The 21,068-nt window shown below is 35.3% G+C and overlaps 1 protein-coding gene across 1 annotated transcript; it reads right to left on the bottom strand.

Annotated features, from left to right (window-relative positions):
- Nucleotides 1-2,839: 2,839 nt before the first annotated feature.
- Nucleotides 2,840-11,756, bottom strand: LOC11417718 (uncharacterized). Its single transcript, XM_039831852.1, has 14 exons — nucleotides 10,269-11,756; nucleotides 9,890-10,015; nucleotides 9,579-9,733; nucleotides 9,286-9,496; nucleotides 8,953-9,190; nucleotides 8,458-8,608; nucleotides 7,919-8,204; nucleotides 4,968-6,278; nucleotides 4,695-4,820; nucleotides 4,412-4,560; nucleotides 4,077-4,329; nucleotides 3,802-4,039; nucleotides 3,269-3,419; nucleotides 2,840-3,168 (listed from the first exon to the last, which is right to left on the bottom strand). The coding sequence occupies exons 1-14, from the start codon at nucleotides 11,554-11,556 to the stop codon at nucleotides 2,875-2,877; spliced, it is 4,977 nt and encodes a 1,658-aa protein (XP_039687786.1). The 5' UTR covers nucleotides 11,557-11,756; the 3' UTR covers nucleotides 2,840-2,874.
- Between the last annotated feature and the right edge of the window lie 9,312 nt (nucleotides 11,757-21,068).

Below are 21,068 nucleotides of genomic sequence, written 5' to 3'. Positions count from 1 at the left end.
TTACAGAATATGATTGAAGCCACTCAAAAGAAGAATATTTCTATTGCACCATATGGATTGGTCCTCACACTTATCTTTAAAATTCAAATACTTTGAGGTTTCTTTGAAAGATGAAGTTTCTGAGTTGGACTATCAAGTATTTGACAAACCGGAGGTTGATAAGAACTGAGGGACAATGCCCCCTAACATAAGTGGGCCTACTAGCGAACAGGTACTGGATCGGGGGAGGGGGGTTGGTTTCGAGCAAGGCCTTCGCAGTAGGAAGAGGACTGAAAGTTGATAGCAATGAGAGTCTTTGATTCTCTATCTCTTAAAGATGTCTACAAAGGAAAAGGAAAAAAAGCAGAGTTGTCGATCACACATATGGAATTGAGGATGTCTTTTGAGACGTGTTGTGAATTCGATTGAGAAAACCACACCAATAAAACTTGATGCGTGGAGCAAATTAATACCAAGTAATCAAATCAAGCGGGTAGCAAATAATCCAACAAAATAAAACAGCAAGAGATAAAAGGAAGAGGGAGAAAGAACACAAGAATTTGTTTACCAGTTCGGTCTAATGATGACCTAGTCTGGGGGAGAGAGCAGCTCTCTGATCCACTATAATGATATGAGTTTCTTTACAAAGAGATATTGAGTTACAAGAATCAGTCTTCAAACCTAATTCTACCCAAGTCCCAGCCTCTTCCCGTGACCAAGACTCAATCCTAATAGTGTTTTGTTCAAGGTGAATCAAAACAATCCCAACCCTAGTGTTGTTGCCAAGAGAAATTCTCTATAAACCCTAGTTTGTATGTTGGTTTCTAAACCCTGTTTTTCTACACACTTTATCATCTGATACAAGGCTTATATTTATAGTGGAAAGTAAACCCTTAAAAAACTGAAACAAATCTAACTGAAAATACGTTTTTATTTTATCTTTAGCGCGACCATCGTGGCACGATGCGGGGCCATCGTGGCACGAAATTTCCAGTAGCTCCCTCAGAATCTTGCTTCAACAATCGTGGCGCGATGCTTCTCCATCGTGGCACGATTCTCCAGATTCCTGATTTTAAGTTAACTCTCACAAGACGGTTGCATACATCCATTGCAAAACAACATCTAAATGATTCCAAAGGTCGGACTCGCAAGCTTTGATGGCAGAAGCTGCTTGGATGGCTTGCTCGTCAGAAGATGGGATGATATGGTCGAACAAGTTGTGGATGCGTGCTTGCACCTTAAAGAGGGCGGACCATGAGAGATAGAGGTTAGATTCATTGTCTAACATCATTGGTATGATGGTTTTTGATGTTTACGGCAAAACACCAAAATTACTATAATATTAACAAAAGTATAATTTTTATATATAGAAAATTAATAACAATCAATCATACATATAACTTCAGAACTAGTTACGATTAAAATCAAGCGTTTTTCAGATTTAACGTTTGCAATTGATCGACGATGTACAATATTTTATACAGCAGCAACATATATGAATAAAATCCTCAAAACAAACTACTGTGCTATAACATGTGTCACCTCCAAATTATTTGATATTTTTCAATAAAATTTGTCACATCTTAGCTCCTAGACAAAATATACGGGTGGATTAAAGCATATTTATAATAATATTGAAAGTTTGATTTTCTACCCAATAAAACCATGTCCTGGCTTCTAGACATATTTATCCGGGTGAATCAAAATAAATTTAAATAATTTTTTTGATAAAGTTATTATCAATTTGTTTGTCTTATAACATTGTCGAAAAAATTATTATCAATTTGTTTTAATTCACCCAGATAGTTTATCTAGAGCCAGGGTAAAAAATTATTAATATATATATCATCCTTGCTAAATAAATTCATCCTGATTGTCATCTCTACCTACATTGATTTCTATATATGCATAAACAAAATCATTTTGTTATTACATCTTGTAGAGAGCATTGATTTAAATATAAAAATCATGTCTTCCTCTGTTAGTATATTCTACACCATCTTCATGCTCCTCAGTCTTGCACTTCTCCTTATTTTCACATGTGGTACAAATTTACTAAACAATCTATATTTAATCTCTTGTGCTTCTTTAATTCTAATCCTTATTTACCTTCTTAATTTTCTTTATATTATCATTATTTTATTTTTATATGTAGAGGTGAAAGCTAAAATATGTGACAGTCCAAGTAGAACATGGTCAGGGCCTTGTATTCGTGACTCGGTATGTAATACAACATGCATTGACGCTGAGTACTCAAATTATGGTGCTTGTGGAGGCTATGGTTTTGATTGCATTTGCTTCTTCAAGTGCTGAGCACCGAGTTTATGTTCACGCAGATATGATGTATCGCTAATCCAAAATTAATGTTGTACTCATGTTGGGGACCGTATATTTTTTGCCATGAACAAGAATTTCAGTCATATTGTAAAAAAACACAGAAGATGACTAGTGTTTTACCAGTCATATATCTGATATTATGAAATATTAATATGCTGATTTTTTTTTGTAAATGCACTAACAAACATATAAGCTTAGATTGTTTAGAAAACATTTATTTGGTGAATCGATTTTTGGTCACAAGCAGGATGAAAAGGAACCAGAAAAACAAAGTGCAGGCAAAGAGACACCTGTGTTTTTTGACATAGGGAAAGAGTAGTTTCCTACAAAATGTGAATACCATTAGAATGTGAATGAGAAAAAAATCCTACCACTCGCTAACTCGTTTCGCTCTCGCCAAAAATGACTAATATAAACTTCTTTATTCTTTCCGACAACCTGTGAATTTGATGCACTAACTGTTAATTAATGATGGGTATATTCAGTACTTTAATGCCAACATTGCAACAATTTTTGAGTCATACTAAATTTCATCCATGTGTGTGTCACAGTGGCATTCTATCGGGCCTCTAACAATGAGATTGAAGCTTCATTTACTGAACACTCTTTAGATAAAGATCTTGTATTATCCCTTGCTGCGTAGAACCCGGGTTCATTTGGTTTGGGGAGTAACCTTTCACCCTTTAACATAAAGACCACAGATGACATATTAGGCCTATCTTCTGGTAGCTGTTGTACACACAATAGACCAACATGAATAAATCTTATTATTTCTGAACATATGGGCTCATCATCGTCTAATATGTCTGCTATTAACTCTAGTGGTCTTTCTTCAATCCATAGTCTCCATGCCTAAAATGACATCAAAGTTAGGGCTAGAGTAAGCAACTATAATATTCAATAGTGTGTCACAACTCACAAGATAGAGAAACATATACACTCCAAAACTTACATGCCCAAGAAGGTTTAGACGATGTTGAGGGTCACAAAATCCGCTATTCTTCTTACCGCTGATTATCTCAAGTACAACGACTCCGAAGCTAAAAACATCAGATTTTATTGAGAAAGATCCATGCACTGCATATTCTGGAGGCATATATCCACTGCAAGAAAAAATAATTAAGTTATGATAAAAAAGATATTAAAAGGAATTGTGACACGGCAGAACTAGTAACATAACTTTGTGGTACTTGGTCCCTAAAAAAATTCTTATTAGTATTAATACTTGAAACATAGAAAACAATCCTTGTAATATTTGTCCACATTGAAGACAATCCATGTATAGTCTACATATTCCAACATGGACAAAAATTACCAAAGACTAAAATCCAAAAAAATAAAGATAGCAAACAATCTTTCTATATGTTAGGAATTCAATTCAACCTGACAAGTAGTAATTCACAGAAACTAAAACCAAAAATGATATATGTTAGATACTAAAGAGTTATTTAAGCCTTCAAACGAAATAAATTAGTCAGAAATTACTATGTTCCCATCACTCTATTTGTATTCGCCTCAGCTTGGTCTCCCATAAATGATCTGGCTAAACCAAAATCTGATATCTTTGGGATCATATCAATATCAAGAAGAATATTGCTTGTCTTGAGATCTCTATGTATTATTCTTAGTGTAGAATCTTGATGCAGATACAACAGCCCACGAGCAATCCCATCAATAATTTCCAAGCGCTTTCTCCAATCGAGTAATTTACTTCGCGTAGTATCTACCAAATGACACTTTCTGAAGTTAGCATGAGAACTACATTATGGCAAGAGTAAAACTGAGAACAATAATTTGGTTGGTGTGAAAGTTCAAACCAAAAATAAAGTTCGGCATGAATTGGTAGATCAACAACTTTTCATCTTGGTGAATAGAACAACCAAGAAGTTTTACAAGATTTCTGTGCTGAAGTGTTGCCATCAACTTCACTTCATTTTTGAACTCCTCGGTTCCTTGTCCTGAGGTTTTAGAGAGCCTCTTAACAGCAATCTCTCGGCCATCTAACATTACGCCCTAGTAATATATTTAGAAATTTAAGTACTTATAGTACTTTCTGAAATAAGGGGATGAATTAACTTGGTAACCAAGACAATACCTTGTATACCGGTCCAAAACCACCTTCTCCCAGCTTGTTTCTGACATAGAAGTTATTTGTCGCATTAGTGATGGTCGAAAAATCAAATATTGTTGCCAAGTCGTCACTATCTTCCTCGTCCTTTTTGTGAAGCAACTTTTTTAAACATCCTGAAGTAACAATTCAAGTGGTTTATTGTTAACATAGCAATCAAACTTCAGAATTCATTATAAGCTATAACTAGTTATTATTGCAACATGTTTTCGTAGTATTTGAGCAAATCATGAATATTTGAGCTTTTCACCTGGCTTACCAAGCTTCTTTTTATATGCTGATGTGACCAATACAAGAACGATTAGTCCTATAATAAATGTAATAACTCCTGCAACAGTCCCAGCATGCTTCAAGTTCCTCTTATTCTTTTTATGATCTGAGGATTGAAATAAATGTTAGTCAACAAGCTTACTAAAAAAATAAAAAGAGGCATCTAAGAGAACAACACAACTTCCGCAACTTCTATTTGTTGTGCTATATATCAGACTGAAAAGGCAAAAGATGTAATAGGAAATGTAAATACCAAGTTCTGAAGATGCCAGCCGTATGAAAATGTCTTGTCCTTGGTCTGGATGTTTTCTCATATCAACAATGTTGTCAAACCAAAGTAAGCAGCCACTTCCAACATATCTGATATCTAAATTTGCATATGCAGTGCAAGAACAGTTTTTCAAACACACTGTCATACATTCCTCAAGGCTCAAGCTCTTGTCAAACCACGATGCTGACGTGTCTGGTAACTTCATGTTTGCGTATGGTAAAAACCCATCTCCATAGACACAATTTAAACTTGTTTTCCTTACACACCCACCAGACCAATTTGATGACTCCCACTCTGGTTGAAATTTTGGCATGAAACCTTCCAAGCATTCACATGTTGGAAAGTTATTACTATTGCAGTTAGAGTTGATACCGCACAAGGCATAATTATCACATTGGTCTGCAGGACGAGAAGATATAGCCTCCCAAATTTGTGTCGTATCTGACCATAGAAGACGTTGTGAATTTCCGGATGGATCTAGCTCCATTCTAGTAATAATTGAACGGTTCATAGTTTCATATTGATAAGAGAATTCTTTGTCAGTGAACATTACTGAGAAATTCAAGACTCTGTGCATTCTTTGCCAAGAAACACCAGTGAAAAGAAATCCATTCCATGACCCTCCTCTATACAAAAATCTTTCTCCCTTTTCAGTAACCAGTTGAGGAAAACCATGCATATCTATCCTATATGAACACTCACCTTCAGCAGGATCTTGAGGGCTTCTCCAAGATGTGAGATATCTATATGGACCAGTAACTAAATTACTTTTCAGCTTCATTCCCGCAAGGAAATTGTTACCAGGATAATCAAAACTTTCCCACAAAAAATTCTGTGCTCTGATTGTATCATTCAAAACAAGATTTCCTGAATCCAAAAGCTGAACAACCGGTTTCACTCCAATTCTTGATGAATTGGAATTCCAGATAATGCCTTTGGAGCCATCAATAATAACAAGACTTCCTTGATCAGTAAGTTTCATCATTGCAGTTGAGTTTTGTACAGGAGTATTTCTATTGGCAACCCACACAATAGTGCTTGGTGATATATTCTTGTACCATATACCGAAGTATTGGCGTTGTGAATCGCCAAAGTTGAAAAATCCTGCTTCATACCTCTCAGCTGCAGAAACAAGAGTATCACCGAATTGCATAAACTGATTTGGAGCAATAGTAGTAAAAGTGTTCTGTTTAGATAAAGTGGGCATGGAGCAAAATAAAAAAGTGCAAACAATTAGCATTGGCACCTTAGTATGGTTCTCCATTGTGTTTGTGTTGGTTTGTTTGTTTTGTCCTAATCATTTTCATTATATCAAATTCCATATTCAATTGACATGGCTTAGTCGTCTAAGTCGTCCTGTTTGCGTGCTAATTGATGCAATTTTTCAAAAAAAAATCAACAAGTTTATGGTGCATAATCTAGTCTACTCAACTTAAAGTTGGCATGTTGACCAAGACTTCTAGCTTTCCGTGTAACATGGATGATGGAAAAGGGAATGCTGCCAAATATGTGAATGTCAAGAAGCATACTTAATTGATTCAAAATATCAATTTAGAGAAAGAAAATCACTCACTCAATGTCATTTTAAATGACCCATATTGAAAATGTGTACTGTTCACAATCACATACCATGCTTTGACCCGATTTTTCTACTAATATATAAAGATATAAGATATTGTTGGATTTATCTCGATAAATATTTTTAAATTATCAAATTTTTATAATTTTTTCTAATAGATTATTAAAGATATTTAAGATCAAAATTATAAATTGACATACGTGATATTGTCAATTGTCACATAATATGAGACGAAGGGAGTAAAAAACAAAAATCTGGAGGTTAATAAGTTGGATAGAAATATTACTAAAAAAATAACATTGTTTGGATAGAAATATGATATATGATAGAGTATTATGACGTCGTTTGATCCATGCAGCCGACCTCGCTTAATGGAATAGAACAGTTGGTTGTTGTTGTTGTATGCATATAGACAAAAATATAGTAGGGCTAATATTAAAATATAAAATAAAAAAAAAATATATCAGAAATGGAAAAAGAAATATACATGCATATTTTTGTTTGGTTACCTTAGTGGGTAGCCCCCATGGCCCCACGAACATGTCCATTACCTTAGTGGTGCTGCTAATTGTCAATTTATCCGTTCACATCTTGCTAACAAACCAAAGCTTTAAGCTGAGTAGACTAGATTATATACCACAAAACTGTTTTGATTTTTCATCAATTATCACACAAGAAGACTTGGACTAAGTTGTGCCAATATTTTGTTTATCAGTATAATTTGTTGGAAGAATTTCTATCATCTATTTTATTGCTGTATGTGTAATTCATCAAGGTTTGTTTGTTAACAAGGAGAAGGGATAACAATTGATATATTGAAATATCAATATGCTGATTTCTTTGTAAAGGAACTAAGTTTCATCTAAGCTTAGATGAATAGTTTTGAAAATATTTATTATTGGTGAATCTTTTTTTGTTTCATAAGGGGAAGAGTAGGTTCCTATAAAACATGAACACCAGTAGACTGTGAATGACCAAAACAAGCCAAGTCAACCTGCCAAGTAGACTGATAATTTGCTGCACCAAGTGTGAAATAATGATGTGTATATTCAGCATTTTGATGCATACATTACAACAATTATTCATAGCTTTGAAAATTCTTGGCCACCAAGTTACATATAAATCAACCACATAATTACAAGATAAGCTACATCGTACTTCAATCCATTTGCAGGTTGTAAATTCCAACACACATATAAGCTCCTAATAGCCATAACTTCAGAAATCATACAATTTATTCAGGTGGGTAAAATAGTTAGCTGTTCAGAGCAAAATAGAATTTTCCCCATTATATTTGTAGAAACCAAATTTTAGCACATTTGTACAGTATTTAATCCATGTTAGTCATTCTAACGCGCCTCTACCACTGTGATTGAAGCTTCATTTATAGATAAAGATCCTATGCTATTTGTATCATCTTTTCCTGCGTAGAACCCGGGTTTACTTGGTTTGGGGAGTAAATTTTCACCCTTTAGCATAAAAACCGCAGATGACATGTTAGGCCTATTTTCTGGTTTCTGTTGTACACACAGTAGACCAACGTGAAGAAATCTTATTATTTTTGAACATATGGCCTCATCATCGTATAATATGTTAGCTATGAACTCTAGTGGCCTTTCTTCGATCCATAGTCTCCATGCCTGAAATGACATAAAATTTACATCAAGAATAAGCTCAATCCATACTCTATTTTCATTCGAAGTAATGATTGATAATTGTTACTGTGAAGGTCTGTGGTGTTTTCTGTTAACCAATCGTCGTGATATGAGTTAGTATTATTTTTTAATTTCTTTTACCTTCCAGAAGGTTTATTGCGACAAAATAAAGATAGAAGTAAAGCAACTACCAATAGTGTGTGGCAAGATAGAGGAACATATACACTTCATAACTTACATGACCAAGAAGGTTTAGATTGTGCAGAGGGTCAGAAAATCCACGATTCTTCCTACCGCTAATTATCTCAAGTACGACGACTCCGAAACTAAAAACATCAGACTTTATTGAGAAAGATCCATGCACGGCATATTCTGGAGGCATATATCCACTGCAAGAAAAAACAACGAAGTTCGGAAAAAATAAATTAAAATGAGTTGTGACATAACAAAACTGAAGGTTTAAATAACATTTCAGTACCTGTAATATACAATAGTGACATGATTTTCTTGTATTTAGTCCCTTAATTTTTTTTAATCAATATGGTCTACATATTCCAATGTGAACAAATATTACCAAAGACTAAACCAGAATAATGACAAAAAACAATCTATCCTATATTTTAGGAATTCAACAGACACAAATATTTGGTAGAAACTAAAACCGAAACGATGTATATTACAAAGACTAAAGAGTTATTTAAGCCATAAATCGAAATAAATAAATCGAAATTACTATGTTCCCATGACTCTATTTGTCTTAGCCTCAGCTTGGTCTCCCGTAAATGATCTGGCTAATCCAAAATCGGATATCTTAGGGATCATATCAATATCAAGAAGTATATTGCTGGTCTTGAGATCTCTATGTATGATTCTTAATGTAGAATCCTGATGGAGATACAGCAGCCCTCGAGCAATCCCATCAATAATTTCCAAGCGCTTTGTCCAATCTAGTAATTTACTTCGCGTAGTATCTAACAAATGACACATTCTTAAGTTAGCATGAGAACTGCATTATGGCAAGAGTAAGAATGACAGCAATAAATTAGGTTAGTGTGAAAGTTCAAACCAAAAATAAAGTAATCCAAGCTTCTGTTGGGCATGAATTCATAGATCAACAACTTTTCATCTTGTTGAATAGAACAACCAAGAAGTTTTACAAGATTACGGTGTTGAAGTGTTGCCATCAACTTTACTTCATTTTTGAACTCCTCAACTCCTTGTCCCGATGTATTACAAAGCCTCTTAACAGCAATCTCTTGGCCATCTACCATTAAGCCCTAGTAATGTTTCTGAAAATTTTAGTACTTACCTTACTCGGTGAAATAAGAGGAGAAATTAACTTGGTGACTAAAACATTACCTTGTACACTGGTCCAAAACCACCTTCTCCTAACTTATTTTTATTAGAGAAGTGATTTGTTGCATTAGTGATGGTGGAAAAATCAAATATTGTAGCCAAGTCACCATCTGCCTTCTCTTTTTTATGCTTCCGATGAAATAACTTTTTTATATAACCTGAAGTAACAATTTAAGTGGTTCAATGTTAACAAAGTAAAGTGACAAATCAACGAAACTTTGAAATTCATTGTAAGTTGTAACATTTAACTCTACTTTGAGTACTATTTAATTAAATCAAAAATATTTGACATTTAATTATCATAACTTTTTCACCTGGCTTACCAATTTTCTCTCTATATGCTGATGTAACCAATACAAGAACGGTTAGTCCTATTATGAACGCAATGACTCCTGCAACAGTCCAAGCACGCTTCAAGTTTCGCTTATTCTTTTTATGATCTGAGGGTTGAAATAAATGTCAGCCAACAAGAAGGTATAGAAGCTTACTATAACAAAGGAAAAATGCATCCATAATCAAGTTCTTAGAAATAGCACCGGTATATGCTTAAAAATGACAAGAGAATTTAAGTGTCACCTAATTTCAAGTTTACAACAGTGCTTAATAATATGAAGAAAAATGCTGAAATATATGCACTTGTGCTATATATATCTCACTGACAAGGCAAAAGATGTAATAGGATACAAAAAATACCGAGTTCTGAAGATGCGAGTCGTATGTAAATGTCTTGTCCTATGTCAGGATGTTTTCTCATGTCCACAATGTTGTTAAACCAAAGTAAGCAGCCACTCCCACCATCTCTGATATCTAAATTTGCATATGCAGTGCAAGTACAGTTTTTCAAGCACAGTGTCTTACATTCCTCAAGGCTCAAGCTCTTGTCATACCAAGATGTTGACGTGTCTGGCAACTTCATGCTTGTGTACTTCAGAAAGCCATCCCCAGTGTGACAATTCAATTTTGTTCTCCTGAGGCACCCACCAGACCAATTCAATGACTTCCATTTTGGTTGAAATTTTGGCATGAAACCTTCCAAGCATTCACATATTGGAAAGTTATTAATATTGCAGTTAGAGTTGATACCGCACAAGGCATAATCATCACACTGGTCTGCAGGAGCATTAGTAATAATCTCCCAATTTTGTGTCTGATCCGACCATTGAAGACGTTGTGAAGTTCCATATGGATTTAGCACAACTCTAGTAATAATTAAACTGTTTAAAGTTTCATATTGAAAAGTGACTTCTTTGTCAGTTAACACAAATGAGTAATTCAATATATTATAATTTCTTTGCCAAGTAGCTCCAGTGAAAAGATATCCATTCCACGACCCTCCTCTAAATATAGTTGTCGTTCCCTTTGCAATTTGGTGTTGAGGAAAACCGTGAGTATCTATCCTCACTGAAAACTCGCCGTCAGCAGGATCTTCAGAGGATCTCCAAGAAGTGAGATATCTATATGGACCAGTAACTAAGTTACTTTTCAGCTTCATTCCAGCAAGGAAAGTGTTACCAGGATAATCAAAACTTTCCCACAAAAAGTTCTGAGAGCTGTTTGCATCTTTCCCAACAAGGTTTCCTGAATCCAACAACTGCACAATAACTGATTTCACCGCCACAATTCCTGATGAATTGGAGTTCCAGATGACACCTTTGGAGCCATCAAGAATAACAAGATTTCCTTGGTCGTTGAGTTTCAGCATTGCTGTTGAGTTACGTACAGGAGTATTTCTATTGGCAACCCACACAATAGTCCTTGGTGATATGTTCTTGTACCATATACCGAAGTATTGGCGTTGTGGATCTCCAAAGTAGAAAAATCCTGCTTCAAACCTTCCAGTTCCAGAAACAAGTGTATCACCGAATTGCATAAACTGATTTGGGGCAATAGTAGTAAAAGTGTTCTGTTTAGAGAAAGTGGGCATTAAGCAAAAGGAGAAAGTAGACACCATTAGCATTAGCATCTTATTATGGTTTTCCATTGTGTTTGTTTATTTGTCCTCATCATTTTCATTTTATCAAATTTAAAATTCAAATGACATGGCTTAGTCTTCCCATGTGTGTGCTAATCTAGTCAACCCAACTTAAAACATGGTGTGTTGATTAAAGTCAACTCATTTATTTTCAAGTGTAGCATGGATAAATTGACAATTTACACCATTTGGTTCTCCATTGTGTTTGTGTGGGTTTTCCATGCTTACTACTCCCTCCGTAACGGGACATAAACAAAAATTTATGTATTTAAGACCAAATACATCAACTTTGATTGATCCATTTTTGCTTATATTTTGTTATTGGAGTACATTATTTTTTTTGAACAAGTAGTGCGGTACATTATAATATCATTATGTTAATTTTTATTTGGCTTCAAAAGCTTCCTCCTTAAATTTTTTACTTGCCCGCCATCCTTCCATCCGTAGTTGACACCATTGTTTGTCCGAAGCGTGGAAATGGCAATGCAGAATCCCAACGGTATATCTTGGGTAGGCTCTGATACCGTGTTAAAATTGGGTCTAACCCATCTTTACAAAACCAGCCCATGAGGTGAAGAGTGTATCCTCTTTATAAGCTTTTATCAAGAATCTTATCTCTCCGATGTGAATTTGGGTTTTTCCTAATAAATTTACAAAGTCTTAATTAGTTGGAAATACCATAAGGTCTCCAAACTAAAGTCCTAACAAGAAACCTGTGATCTAAAACCTAAAGTCTTATTCAACTTTGAATGAAGACTCTGTTTATAGAATTGTTGGTGAAACATGGTTGTTCAAATTGAAAAATCAACGATGACTATTCTTACTAGAAACAACTTTCAATTAATGTGTGTATTTAGACACCTCATATACAATGATGATTGAATCGGTATGTGGTGTATAAAATAAACAAACAATACAAATATAAATATAGTTAGAACTTATTCCAAAGTCTTTTTAATCCTCATTCCTATTATTGAAATCATGTCATACATTCCTATTATAGAACTTACTAATGAAGCAACGATGGTACCTATTTAAATAGGGTTAGGAGGGTTTCATAAAATGGATTCGGAACTGGGTTTTCAAAATGGAACTGCCGACCATTGAGCAACTTGACATAATAAACTCTGACTAGAAAGCATGCTAATTTCTCATCATCGTAATAAAATAAGGCTAAATTACATTTTTCGTTTTTTATCTTGGTTTCAAATAATGATTTATTTGGGTTAGAATCTCGTTTTTCCGCTCTTTTTACTACCCTAACGCGTGTAAATTATGAATGGTATTTTATATGAAATTTTGATTTTGATTAAAATTACAAGTATAAATATTTGTGACTTTCAAATTGTAATAAACCCAACAAAATCATATTTATCTTTTTCAATAAAAACAATAATTTAACAAATATAATATAAATCTTTATCTTTTTTAATACCACTAACAATATAACATTAATATAAGATAATTTGTTTAAGAGTATAATTGGGAGGAGAAACAATACCATATCACTTTCCCCAGGAAAATTACGGTCCATCAGATTTATAAAAAAAACGATATTTTAATACCTCATCACGAAGAGCTATAACCGAGGGAAATTATACCCTTACACATATACTTTCACCCTAACAAATTTTCAAGAATTCCAATTTTACCCTTTTTCAATTTAACCTTTTCTCCATTAGTTTACCCCACTTTCAATTTAATATGAGTTCACCCTCACTTTCTCATGACATATGAATTTCCAGAAACTTGTAACAGGAAACCATACATAATCACAACATGAACATAGCATTAAAAAAACAAAGAATTGATAAAAAAAATAGCAAAGAACGGTTCGGTAACAAATGTCCAAAGAATTGATAGATATAAATATTGAATGATTTGATGAATAGATTCTACGGCTAAGCTAAATCTATAATTGATGAATAGAACGGTTCCGGTAATGTAATATCCCTAAGAGTAAGTGAAAGGGGCAAAAGAGTCTTTTCCCAGTTCAACCCATAGAATTGGTCAATACCAATTTTTCTACAATCTTCTTCCACACACTTCTCAAATCCAAGGATAAATGGCTTACATGTAGAGAAATCATTGACAATCCTTCATTACTAAATTGGAAGTTGGTAAATTGGGATTAAAGAAATTGTGAAATTGTTAAAGGTTGTAGTAATTGTAAGTGTATGTTATTAGAGTTCATGGTAACTAGAGAAGTTGATAAATTGGGATTACAGAAATTGCTATGGAATTGGATGAAAATAGTTATATGAGAACCTTGAAATGAATTATTTTTGCTGTATTATGGAGTGGTGGGGTTGAAACTGAGTGTGATGGTTAGACTTTACGGCTGAATATTTTGGCATGTGATAAGGAGTTTGTTTGTGCAGAAATTAAATTCCCTTTTGACAGGGAAAGTCCAAGAGGGTGAGACAGAAATTGAAATTAATTTTTCATAGTCTTTTCATTCAATATTAGACCATGTACAATGGTTCAACACAATAATACCATTCAACACCCACTTTTTCAATTCCCAACACTCCACATCATTTTATCTCTCTTAATTCAACACTCATTCAATTTTTACATCTCCAATGGTTTTTTCATTCAACACCCTACCCCACCACCTTTTATTTCTTATTCTTTATTTAATTTATATTTTTGTTTTTATAATTACATAAAATTAAAATTATCGATTATAATTAAATTAAAATAAAGATACACTTAATTTTTTTTTTTTTTGTAAAAACAAAATTTATTTAAATAATTTATTTATATTTTCTTAACTTAAAATGCAATACAACAAACTAAGCACGCAACACACAAATAACTTAAAATGCAATTTGGATAATTGTTGGGATTTTCGTAGTTAAATGGGTAATTAGAATAATTTTGGTTGTTGAAATGGTTATTATTGGGATCCATTTCACTAAAAATAAGATTAAAATTTCACTTAGTTTGCTAATAGAAAGATAATAATAAGAAGAAGATAGTGAAAAACTTGGTTTTTTTTTCTGTGTCCAAATCAAATGAACCAAGTCTCTATTTATAGAGAAAAAAAAATCATGAATTTTGGTATAATTTTTTTTTTTTTAAAAATTAATTTACAACGAAATAATTGAGGTTAAATTATGAAAATGATAAGAATCCGGACAACCAATTAAAACGCGCCACGTGTCCTTATCTTTCCAAAATGCGTTTCTCTCTCCGACCGTCTGACCTCTCACGCGCCCTGTCGGCGCGTGTGTTGCACGCGCCAGTTTTCAGCCAATTTCGAGGCGCCGCGTGGCATGCGTGGCAGGGTTAATTGGTGTTGAATCCATTCACCTTCTCTCTCTTCTATTCCCTCATTCAACACATATTAAACACACCATTGGAAGCAATATTGGTGTTGAATGTGCCATTAAACAAACCATTGTAAGTGGTCTTAGGATGCTTATAGGTCCCATCAGTGATACAAACAAAACTTTATTGTAGGATCTGATGACAAATGTCCCTATCCTGATAATTGCATAAAAATAAAACAAAAGAAATTATTTGTTGGTCCTTTGCAGGTACAGCCAGCCCTGTGACAGCTAGAGCTAGCTCATTGATCTTATCTTTTAGATATTTCTAGTCTCTAAGCTTGCTCGGAATTTTGGTGACTCTTTTGGACTTTCTGGGGGGGCCGCTTGGTTCAGCATAGTCTTCTAGTCCACTTGAGTTTTGCTTGCCTTTCCTCTCCATCTTTTTTGGAAGTCCACTTGTAACACTGCCTACGCCTTTTAAACGAATCTTGTTCTTAAGATTAAAAGTAGGATATTGATTTTGGAATAAGGACTTATTTTCCGAGGTGGCTTTAGCTGGAGATTGACCTTCCTAATGGACCAGGACCTCTTCAATGTTGTTGGCAGTAATGCGGTGATCTATGAGACTAAAGGGTATTGGCATGGGTGGTGGGTAAGCATGTGGGTCAGGAATAGGCGAAATTTGGGATGAGGGATTACCATGGCAAAGCTTAAGAAGCGAAACATGAAAAACTGGATGAATGCGAGAAGATGAAGGTAATTCGAGCTCATATGCCACCTTCCCAATCCTGCAAATAATGCGAAAGGGACCATAATAACGCTTGGCCAATTTCTGGGAGGTGCGATGTCGGACAGAAACTTGTCGGTATGGCTGAAGCTTCAGATAGACCCACTGATCAGGTTCAAACGACTTATCCTGGCGGTGCAAATTTGCTTGTTGAGACATGCGGTTGCGGGCTTTAAGGAGATTTGCCTTCAGGACCTTTAGGATTTCAGATTTGGTGTGGAGGAGTTCATTCAAGGAGTCAATTTTGGACTTGCCGGAAGTATATGGAAGTAGATTGGGTGGTTTCCGGCCATAGAGGGCTTTGAAAGGAGTCATGTCAATGGCAGAGTGGAATGTGGTGTTATACCAATATTCGGCGAGGGGCAGAAAACGCAACCATACGCGAGGTGTAACGCCCGAATTTTATTTAATTATTATTGGTCGATTTAAAGTCTTTTTATATATGATTTTATATTATTATGTGGTGTGTTATATTTTATTATATAGTTTATTTTAATAATAATTAGATTAAGTGAGAAATTAGTATTATTTTGGAGTGTGGGGAATTAATTAGGATTTAATAGAATTAAGAGGGAGTTAAATAAAAATAAGGGGAGTTATGTAATGGGAAGTTAGGAAAAGAGAAGGCAGAAGCAGTTTACGTGAAAACAGACTTTTGGGAGAAAAGGGAGAGAAGAGCAAGTAGAGCCAAGAACTGATTTTGCTGTGCATTTCTTTCTATAAAATTAAGGTAAGGGTGAGACTATCATTCAATGATCTTAAATCTATAATTCTGAAATTGGATTTATCATGTGAGTTGTTCTTAATTTGGGATTAGGGTTGTGTACTCATGTGGGTAGTGTTGGGTTTTGTTTTCCATTGCTTTTCATGATCCTTTGATAAATTCAATGTTAAATTCGTGTACCTTGTGCTGCTGCAATTATACGTTAGATTTGTAGTCTTTGAATTACGATGAAATCATAGGTATATGCATATATTTAATTAAATATAATTGTTGCTTTAATCGGTTGCAAGATTTATTCCTTCTGAATATAACTAATTATCTCGTTGTTTTCTGTTTGTACATCGATGAGTCTATATGATTAATATCTACCAGGAGTCAAAACCATGTATCGAGGAGATTAGTTACATGTTCCTATTAAACTAAGTCTGCTTGTTTAATTTGAAATTAAGAGCATATATATATAAGAACCGGTTATGGCATCTCAGAAACTTTGTTCATGTACTGTGTATAACAATTACTAGGAACGAAAGAATATAGGTACAATAGGTAAATGAAGCTTTAGTGAAAATTAGAATAGAGTCATTATTTGATGCATAATCCCTTCTCGCTCACGTCATTATTGTAAGTTAAAGTAATAGTAATTTCTTGGTTTTAGTTTTTAGTCATATATAATAATGATGAATTATTTTTAGATGTGTATTGATGTGTTAATTAACCATATATAATTGATGCTTTATTTATGAAAGTGTAATTGATGTGTTATATGAATATGTGTTATATAAAGATGTGAGATTTAAAGATGTGCTATACAAAGATGTGTTATATAAACATGTGTTGTTATAAGATGGTTAATGTTGTGGTTTTAAATTGATGATTAAATGTACGAAAGATTTATATATTGTGAAAGATGCTCATAAGAAGTTGTAATGGTTATATTTGATGATTATTGTTGATGTTGACTTGCTGCATATTATTTAATAGTGCTGTTTTGCTGTCGTGATTAGGATGCTAATGTTGGTCTAAGTTGTTTAAATTGTAAGATTTTGATCCAAATTATTGGAGTCATATGAGAGTCTAAGTTGTAAGTTGTCGTTCCAAAGTATTGGAGCCTTAAGTTGTTGATGTTGTCTAAGTTGTTGAAGTCGTAGTTGAAGTTGTTGTTGGTGACTGTTTATGTTCAGGTGTTTTGTGAGAGGTGGTGTACTCTTACGTTGCCGTTTATAAGAGGTGGTGTACTCTTACGTTGTTATTCTTTAAGAGGTGGTGTACTCTTACTTGTCGTCTTTATAAGAGGTGGTGTACTCTTACTCGTTGTCTTTCTAAGAGGTGGTGTACTCTTACTTGTCGTTGTTATAAGAGGTGGTGTACTCTTACTTTATTGTTTGTCTAAGAGGTGGTGTACTCTTACTTTGATTGTCTGTTATAAGAGGTGGTGTACTCTTACTTGTCGTGTCTATAAGAGGCGGTGTACTCTTACGTGTCGTCTTTATAAGAGGTGGTGTACTCTTACTTGTCGTTTTTATAAGAGGTGGTGTACTCTTACTTTATCGTTTTTCTAAGGGGTTGTGTACTCTTATTTTGTTGTTGTCTATAAGAGGTGGTGTACTCTTACGTTGTTTATGTTGATGAGTATGACGAGGTTATGATGATCTTCTATAGTGTTGAATGCGAGGTTGTTATGATATTACATGAGGTTACCTATGAGTTGTTAAATGTACTTGATGAGGGTTATGTTAAGTTGACTTCTATTCATGAGCACTAAGAGAATGTTAAGGAGAATTATTATTGAATGTATCTGATGATGTCTATGTTGTTAATTGTAATTGATGAATTTTATGCTTATTATTATTGTTTGAGAAATCTCACCCCTTCTGCTTGGAAATGTTGCCCTTCGTATGGGTAACTTGCAGGTATTTGAAGATTAGTAGGAGTGGTGGCTCAAGTGTCTAGGGCTCTGATACGTACGGGATGGGATTTTCTTATTGTTTTTCATTCCTATGTATCAATTTTTGAATATTGCTGATGTAGCCCTATGGTTGTTGAATTTATGTTGATAAGGCTTTTATGCCAAGATTTAATTATGGAGATTTAAATAGTTGCTGTTGTTGTTTTGATGCAAATTTTCGCTGCAAAATTAATGATGATTTTGAAGGATGCTTATTAAATAGATTTTATATTCTATTTAAGAAAATTTGAAAATGTAGTGTGACATGCCCGTTTGGAAATTACTCTGATGCATGTTTAATTATTAATTAATTGATTTTGGGAAACTGGGTGTTACACGAGGTTCTTCACTAACAAAACAACGAAGGTAAGTTTCCAAACAACGATTGAGAACTTCGGTTTGCCCATCCGTTTGTGGATGGTAAGAACTGCTGAAAGCCAATGTGGTGCCGAGGTGTTTGAAAAGTGATTTCCAAAACTGGCTAACAAACACTTTGTCGCAGTCATTGACAATAGTTTTAGGAGCGCCATGAAGCCGGTAAATTTCAGAAATGAAAATTGGGCCAAGTGTGGGAGTAGTGAAGGCCAGTGGTAACGCGATGAAGTGAGCAAATTTGGTGAGGCGGTCCACAATAACCCAAATGGTGGATTTGTTGTGAGTGAGGGGAAGATGGGTAATGAAATCCATTGAGATGTCCTCCCAAACTTGAGTAGGAAGTGGTAACGGTTGAAGAAGCCCATAAGATTTTTGAGTTGAATATTTGTTGTACTGGCAGATGGCGCAAGCCTGAACATATTGTTTGACGTCCATGTGCATTCCTGACCAATAAAAGGAAGCTGAGAGCCGAGAGAGTGTAGCTTGTACACCTGAGTGGCCTCCCATTGGAGAGGTGTGGAACTCTGTAAGGAGTGAAGGAATGAGACCCGTATCCTGTGGAATGAATAGCCGGTCTTTGAAGTAGAGTAGCTGGGCCTTGTGAGTGAAGTGCTGCTGCATCTTTGGATCCTCCTAAGCTTTACGAACCAGCCTTTGACCTGCAGGGTTAGAAGAAAAATAATTATGTAGTGTTGAAATTAAAGGGGAGGTGGGGAAACTAATGACTGCACAAATCTCCTCGGTTGGTATCTCATCAACTCTAGACAAAGCATCCGCGACAACATTTTCTTTGCCGGGTTTATAGTGAATTTCGTAGTTGTACCCCACGAGTTTGGTGAGCCACTTTTGTTGTTCCGGTGTTTGAATGGTTTGTGTCATAAGACACTTAAGGCTTTTGTGGTCGGTAAAGATCTTAAAGGTGGAGCCCAATAAGTATTGGCGCCAACGCTTAATTGACTCGGTTAAAGCGTAAAGCTCACGGACATATGTTGAAGATGCACTGAGACGAGGGGTGAGCTTTTTTCTAAAAAACCAAGGGTCTAGAGTCTTGGGAAAGAACAACGCTGATTGCTATGTTGGAAGCGTCGGTGGTCACTTCGAAGGGTTTTGAGAAGTCTGGCAGGGTTAGTGTGGGCAAGTGGGACATGGCGTGTTTAAATTTTTCGAAAGCCGCTTGTGTGGCTGAAGTCCAATTGAATGAATTAGCTTTGAGAAGATCAATCAATGGATGGGCTATAGAGACATAGTTGAGGTCAAAACGATGGTAAAACCCCGTTAAGCCGAGGAAGGCACGGAGGGCAATGACATTATTTGGAGTTGGCCAGGCTATGATGGACTCCACTTTAGCTGGGTCGGCTTGTACTCCTTGGGCTGAAATGACATGGCCGAGGTAATCAATGGAAGTTACTTCGAATTGACACCTGGAGAGTTTGGCATAAAAATGGTTTTGGGAGAGTAATGAGAGGATGGTATTGACATGGTGGAGGTGGGTTTCCCAAGAGGGAATATAGATTAGAATGTCATCAAAGAATACAAGGGAAAACTTACGAAGATGTGGTCGGAGAAGATCGTTCATGGCTGATTGGAAGGTGGAGGGGGCATTGGAAAGTCCAAAAGGCATAACAAGGAATTCATAGTGGCCATCAAGAGTACGAAAACCTATTTTGTGGATGTCTTCCAGGACAATGCGAATTTGATGGTAACCGGAGCGAAGATCAATTTTGGAAAAATATATTGCCCCATGAAGCTCATGTAGAAGTTCATCAATAGTAGGGATGGGGAAACGGTCTTTGATGGTAATAACGTTTAGTGCGCGATAGTCGACGCAAAAACGCCACGTACCATCCTTCTTTTTAACTAAAAGGACAGGAGAAGAATAGGGGCTGGTGCTGGGTTGGATGACACCGTCTTTGAGCATTTGGAAAATAAGATTGGTCAAGGTTTCTTTTTGAAAGTGAGGGTAACGATAAGGTTTGATGTTGATGGGTTGTGATACGGAAGAAAGGTGGATGTGGTGGTCGTGTTGTCGGGTTGGGGGAAGGCCTTTTGGTTTTGAAAAAATGTGAAGGTTGGGTTGGAGTATGTTTTGGATATCTGGGTGAAATTGTTGTATGGTGTGTTCATTTGATGTTGGGGGTTTTAGAATGGGAAGGCAGTGTGGTGGGGGTCAAGTAAATGGAATGGAGTGTTGTAATAGCAGGTGTGGTAATCATACGGTGGAGCTGATGAAATGAAGCTTGTGACAGTGGAATGGATCTGGTACCAGTGATTGTGATGAGGTTGTTGTTATGGTGAAATTGCATAGATGGAATGGAAAAGTCAGACACAAAAGGTCCAAGGGTTTGGAGCCATTGGACACCCAAGACAACGTCAACTCCTTGTATTGGAAAAACGTAAAGGGAGGTGGGAAAC

Source organism: Medicago truncatula, chromosome 3 (assembly GCF_003473485.1).
Source record: "Medicago truncatula cultivar Jemalong A17 chromosome 3, MtrunA17r5.0-ANR, whole genome shotgun sequence".
NCBI lineage: Eukaryota > Viridiplantae > Streptophyta > Magnoliopsida > Fabales > Fabaceae > Medicago > Medicago truncatula.
Note: the sequence above shows the minus strand (reverse complement) of the source record. Positions and strands in the feature narration are given on the sequence as shown.

Excerpts from the sequence above, each read along its gene's own strand:
- LOC11417718 (XM_039831852.1), bottom strand. The coding sequence starts at position 11,556 with ATGGAAAACCATAATAAGATGCTAATGCTAATGGTGTCTACTTTCTCC. Across the intron at positions 9,191-9,285 it reads CTTGGATTACTTTATTTTTG|ATACTACGCGAAGTAAATTA; the intron begins GTTTGAACTTTC and ends GTCATTTGTTAG. Across the intron at positions 3,169-3,268 it reads GTCTAAACCTTCTTGGGCAT|GCATGGAGACTATGGATTGA; the intron begins GTAAGTTTTGGA and ends ATGTCATTTTAG.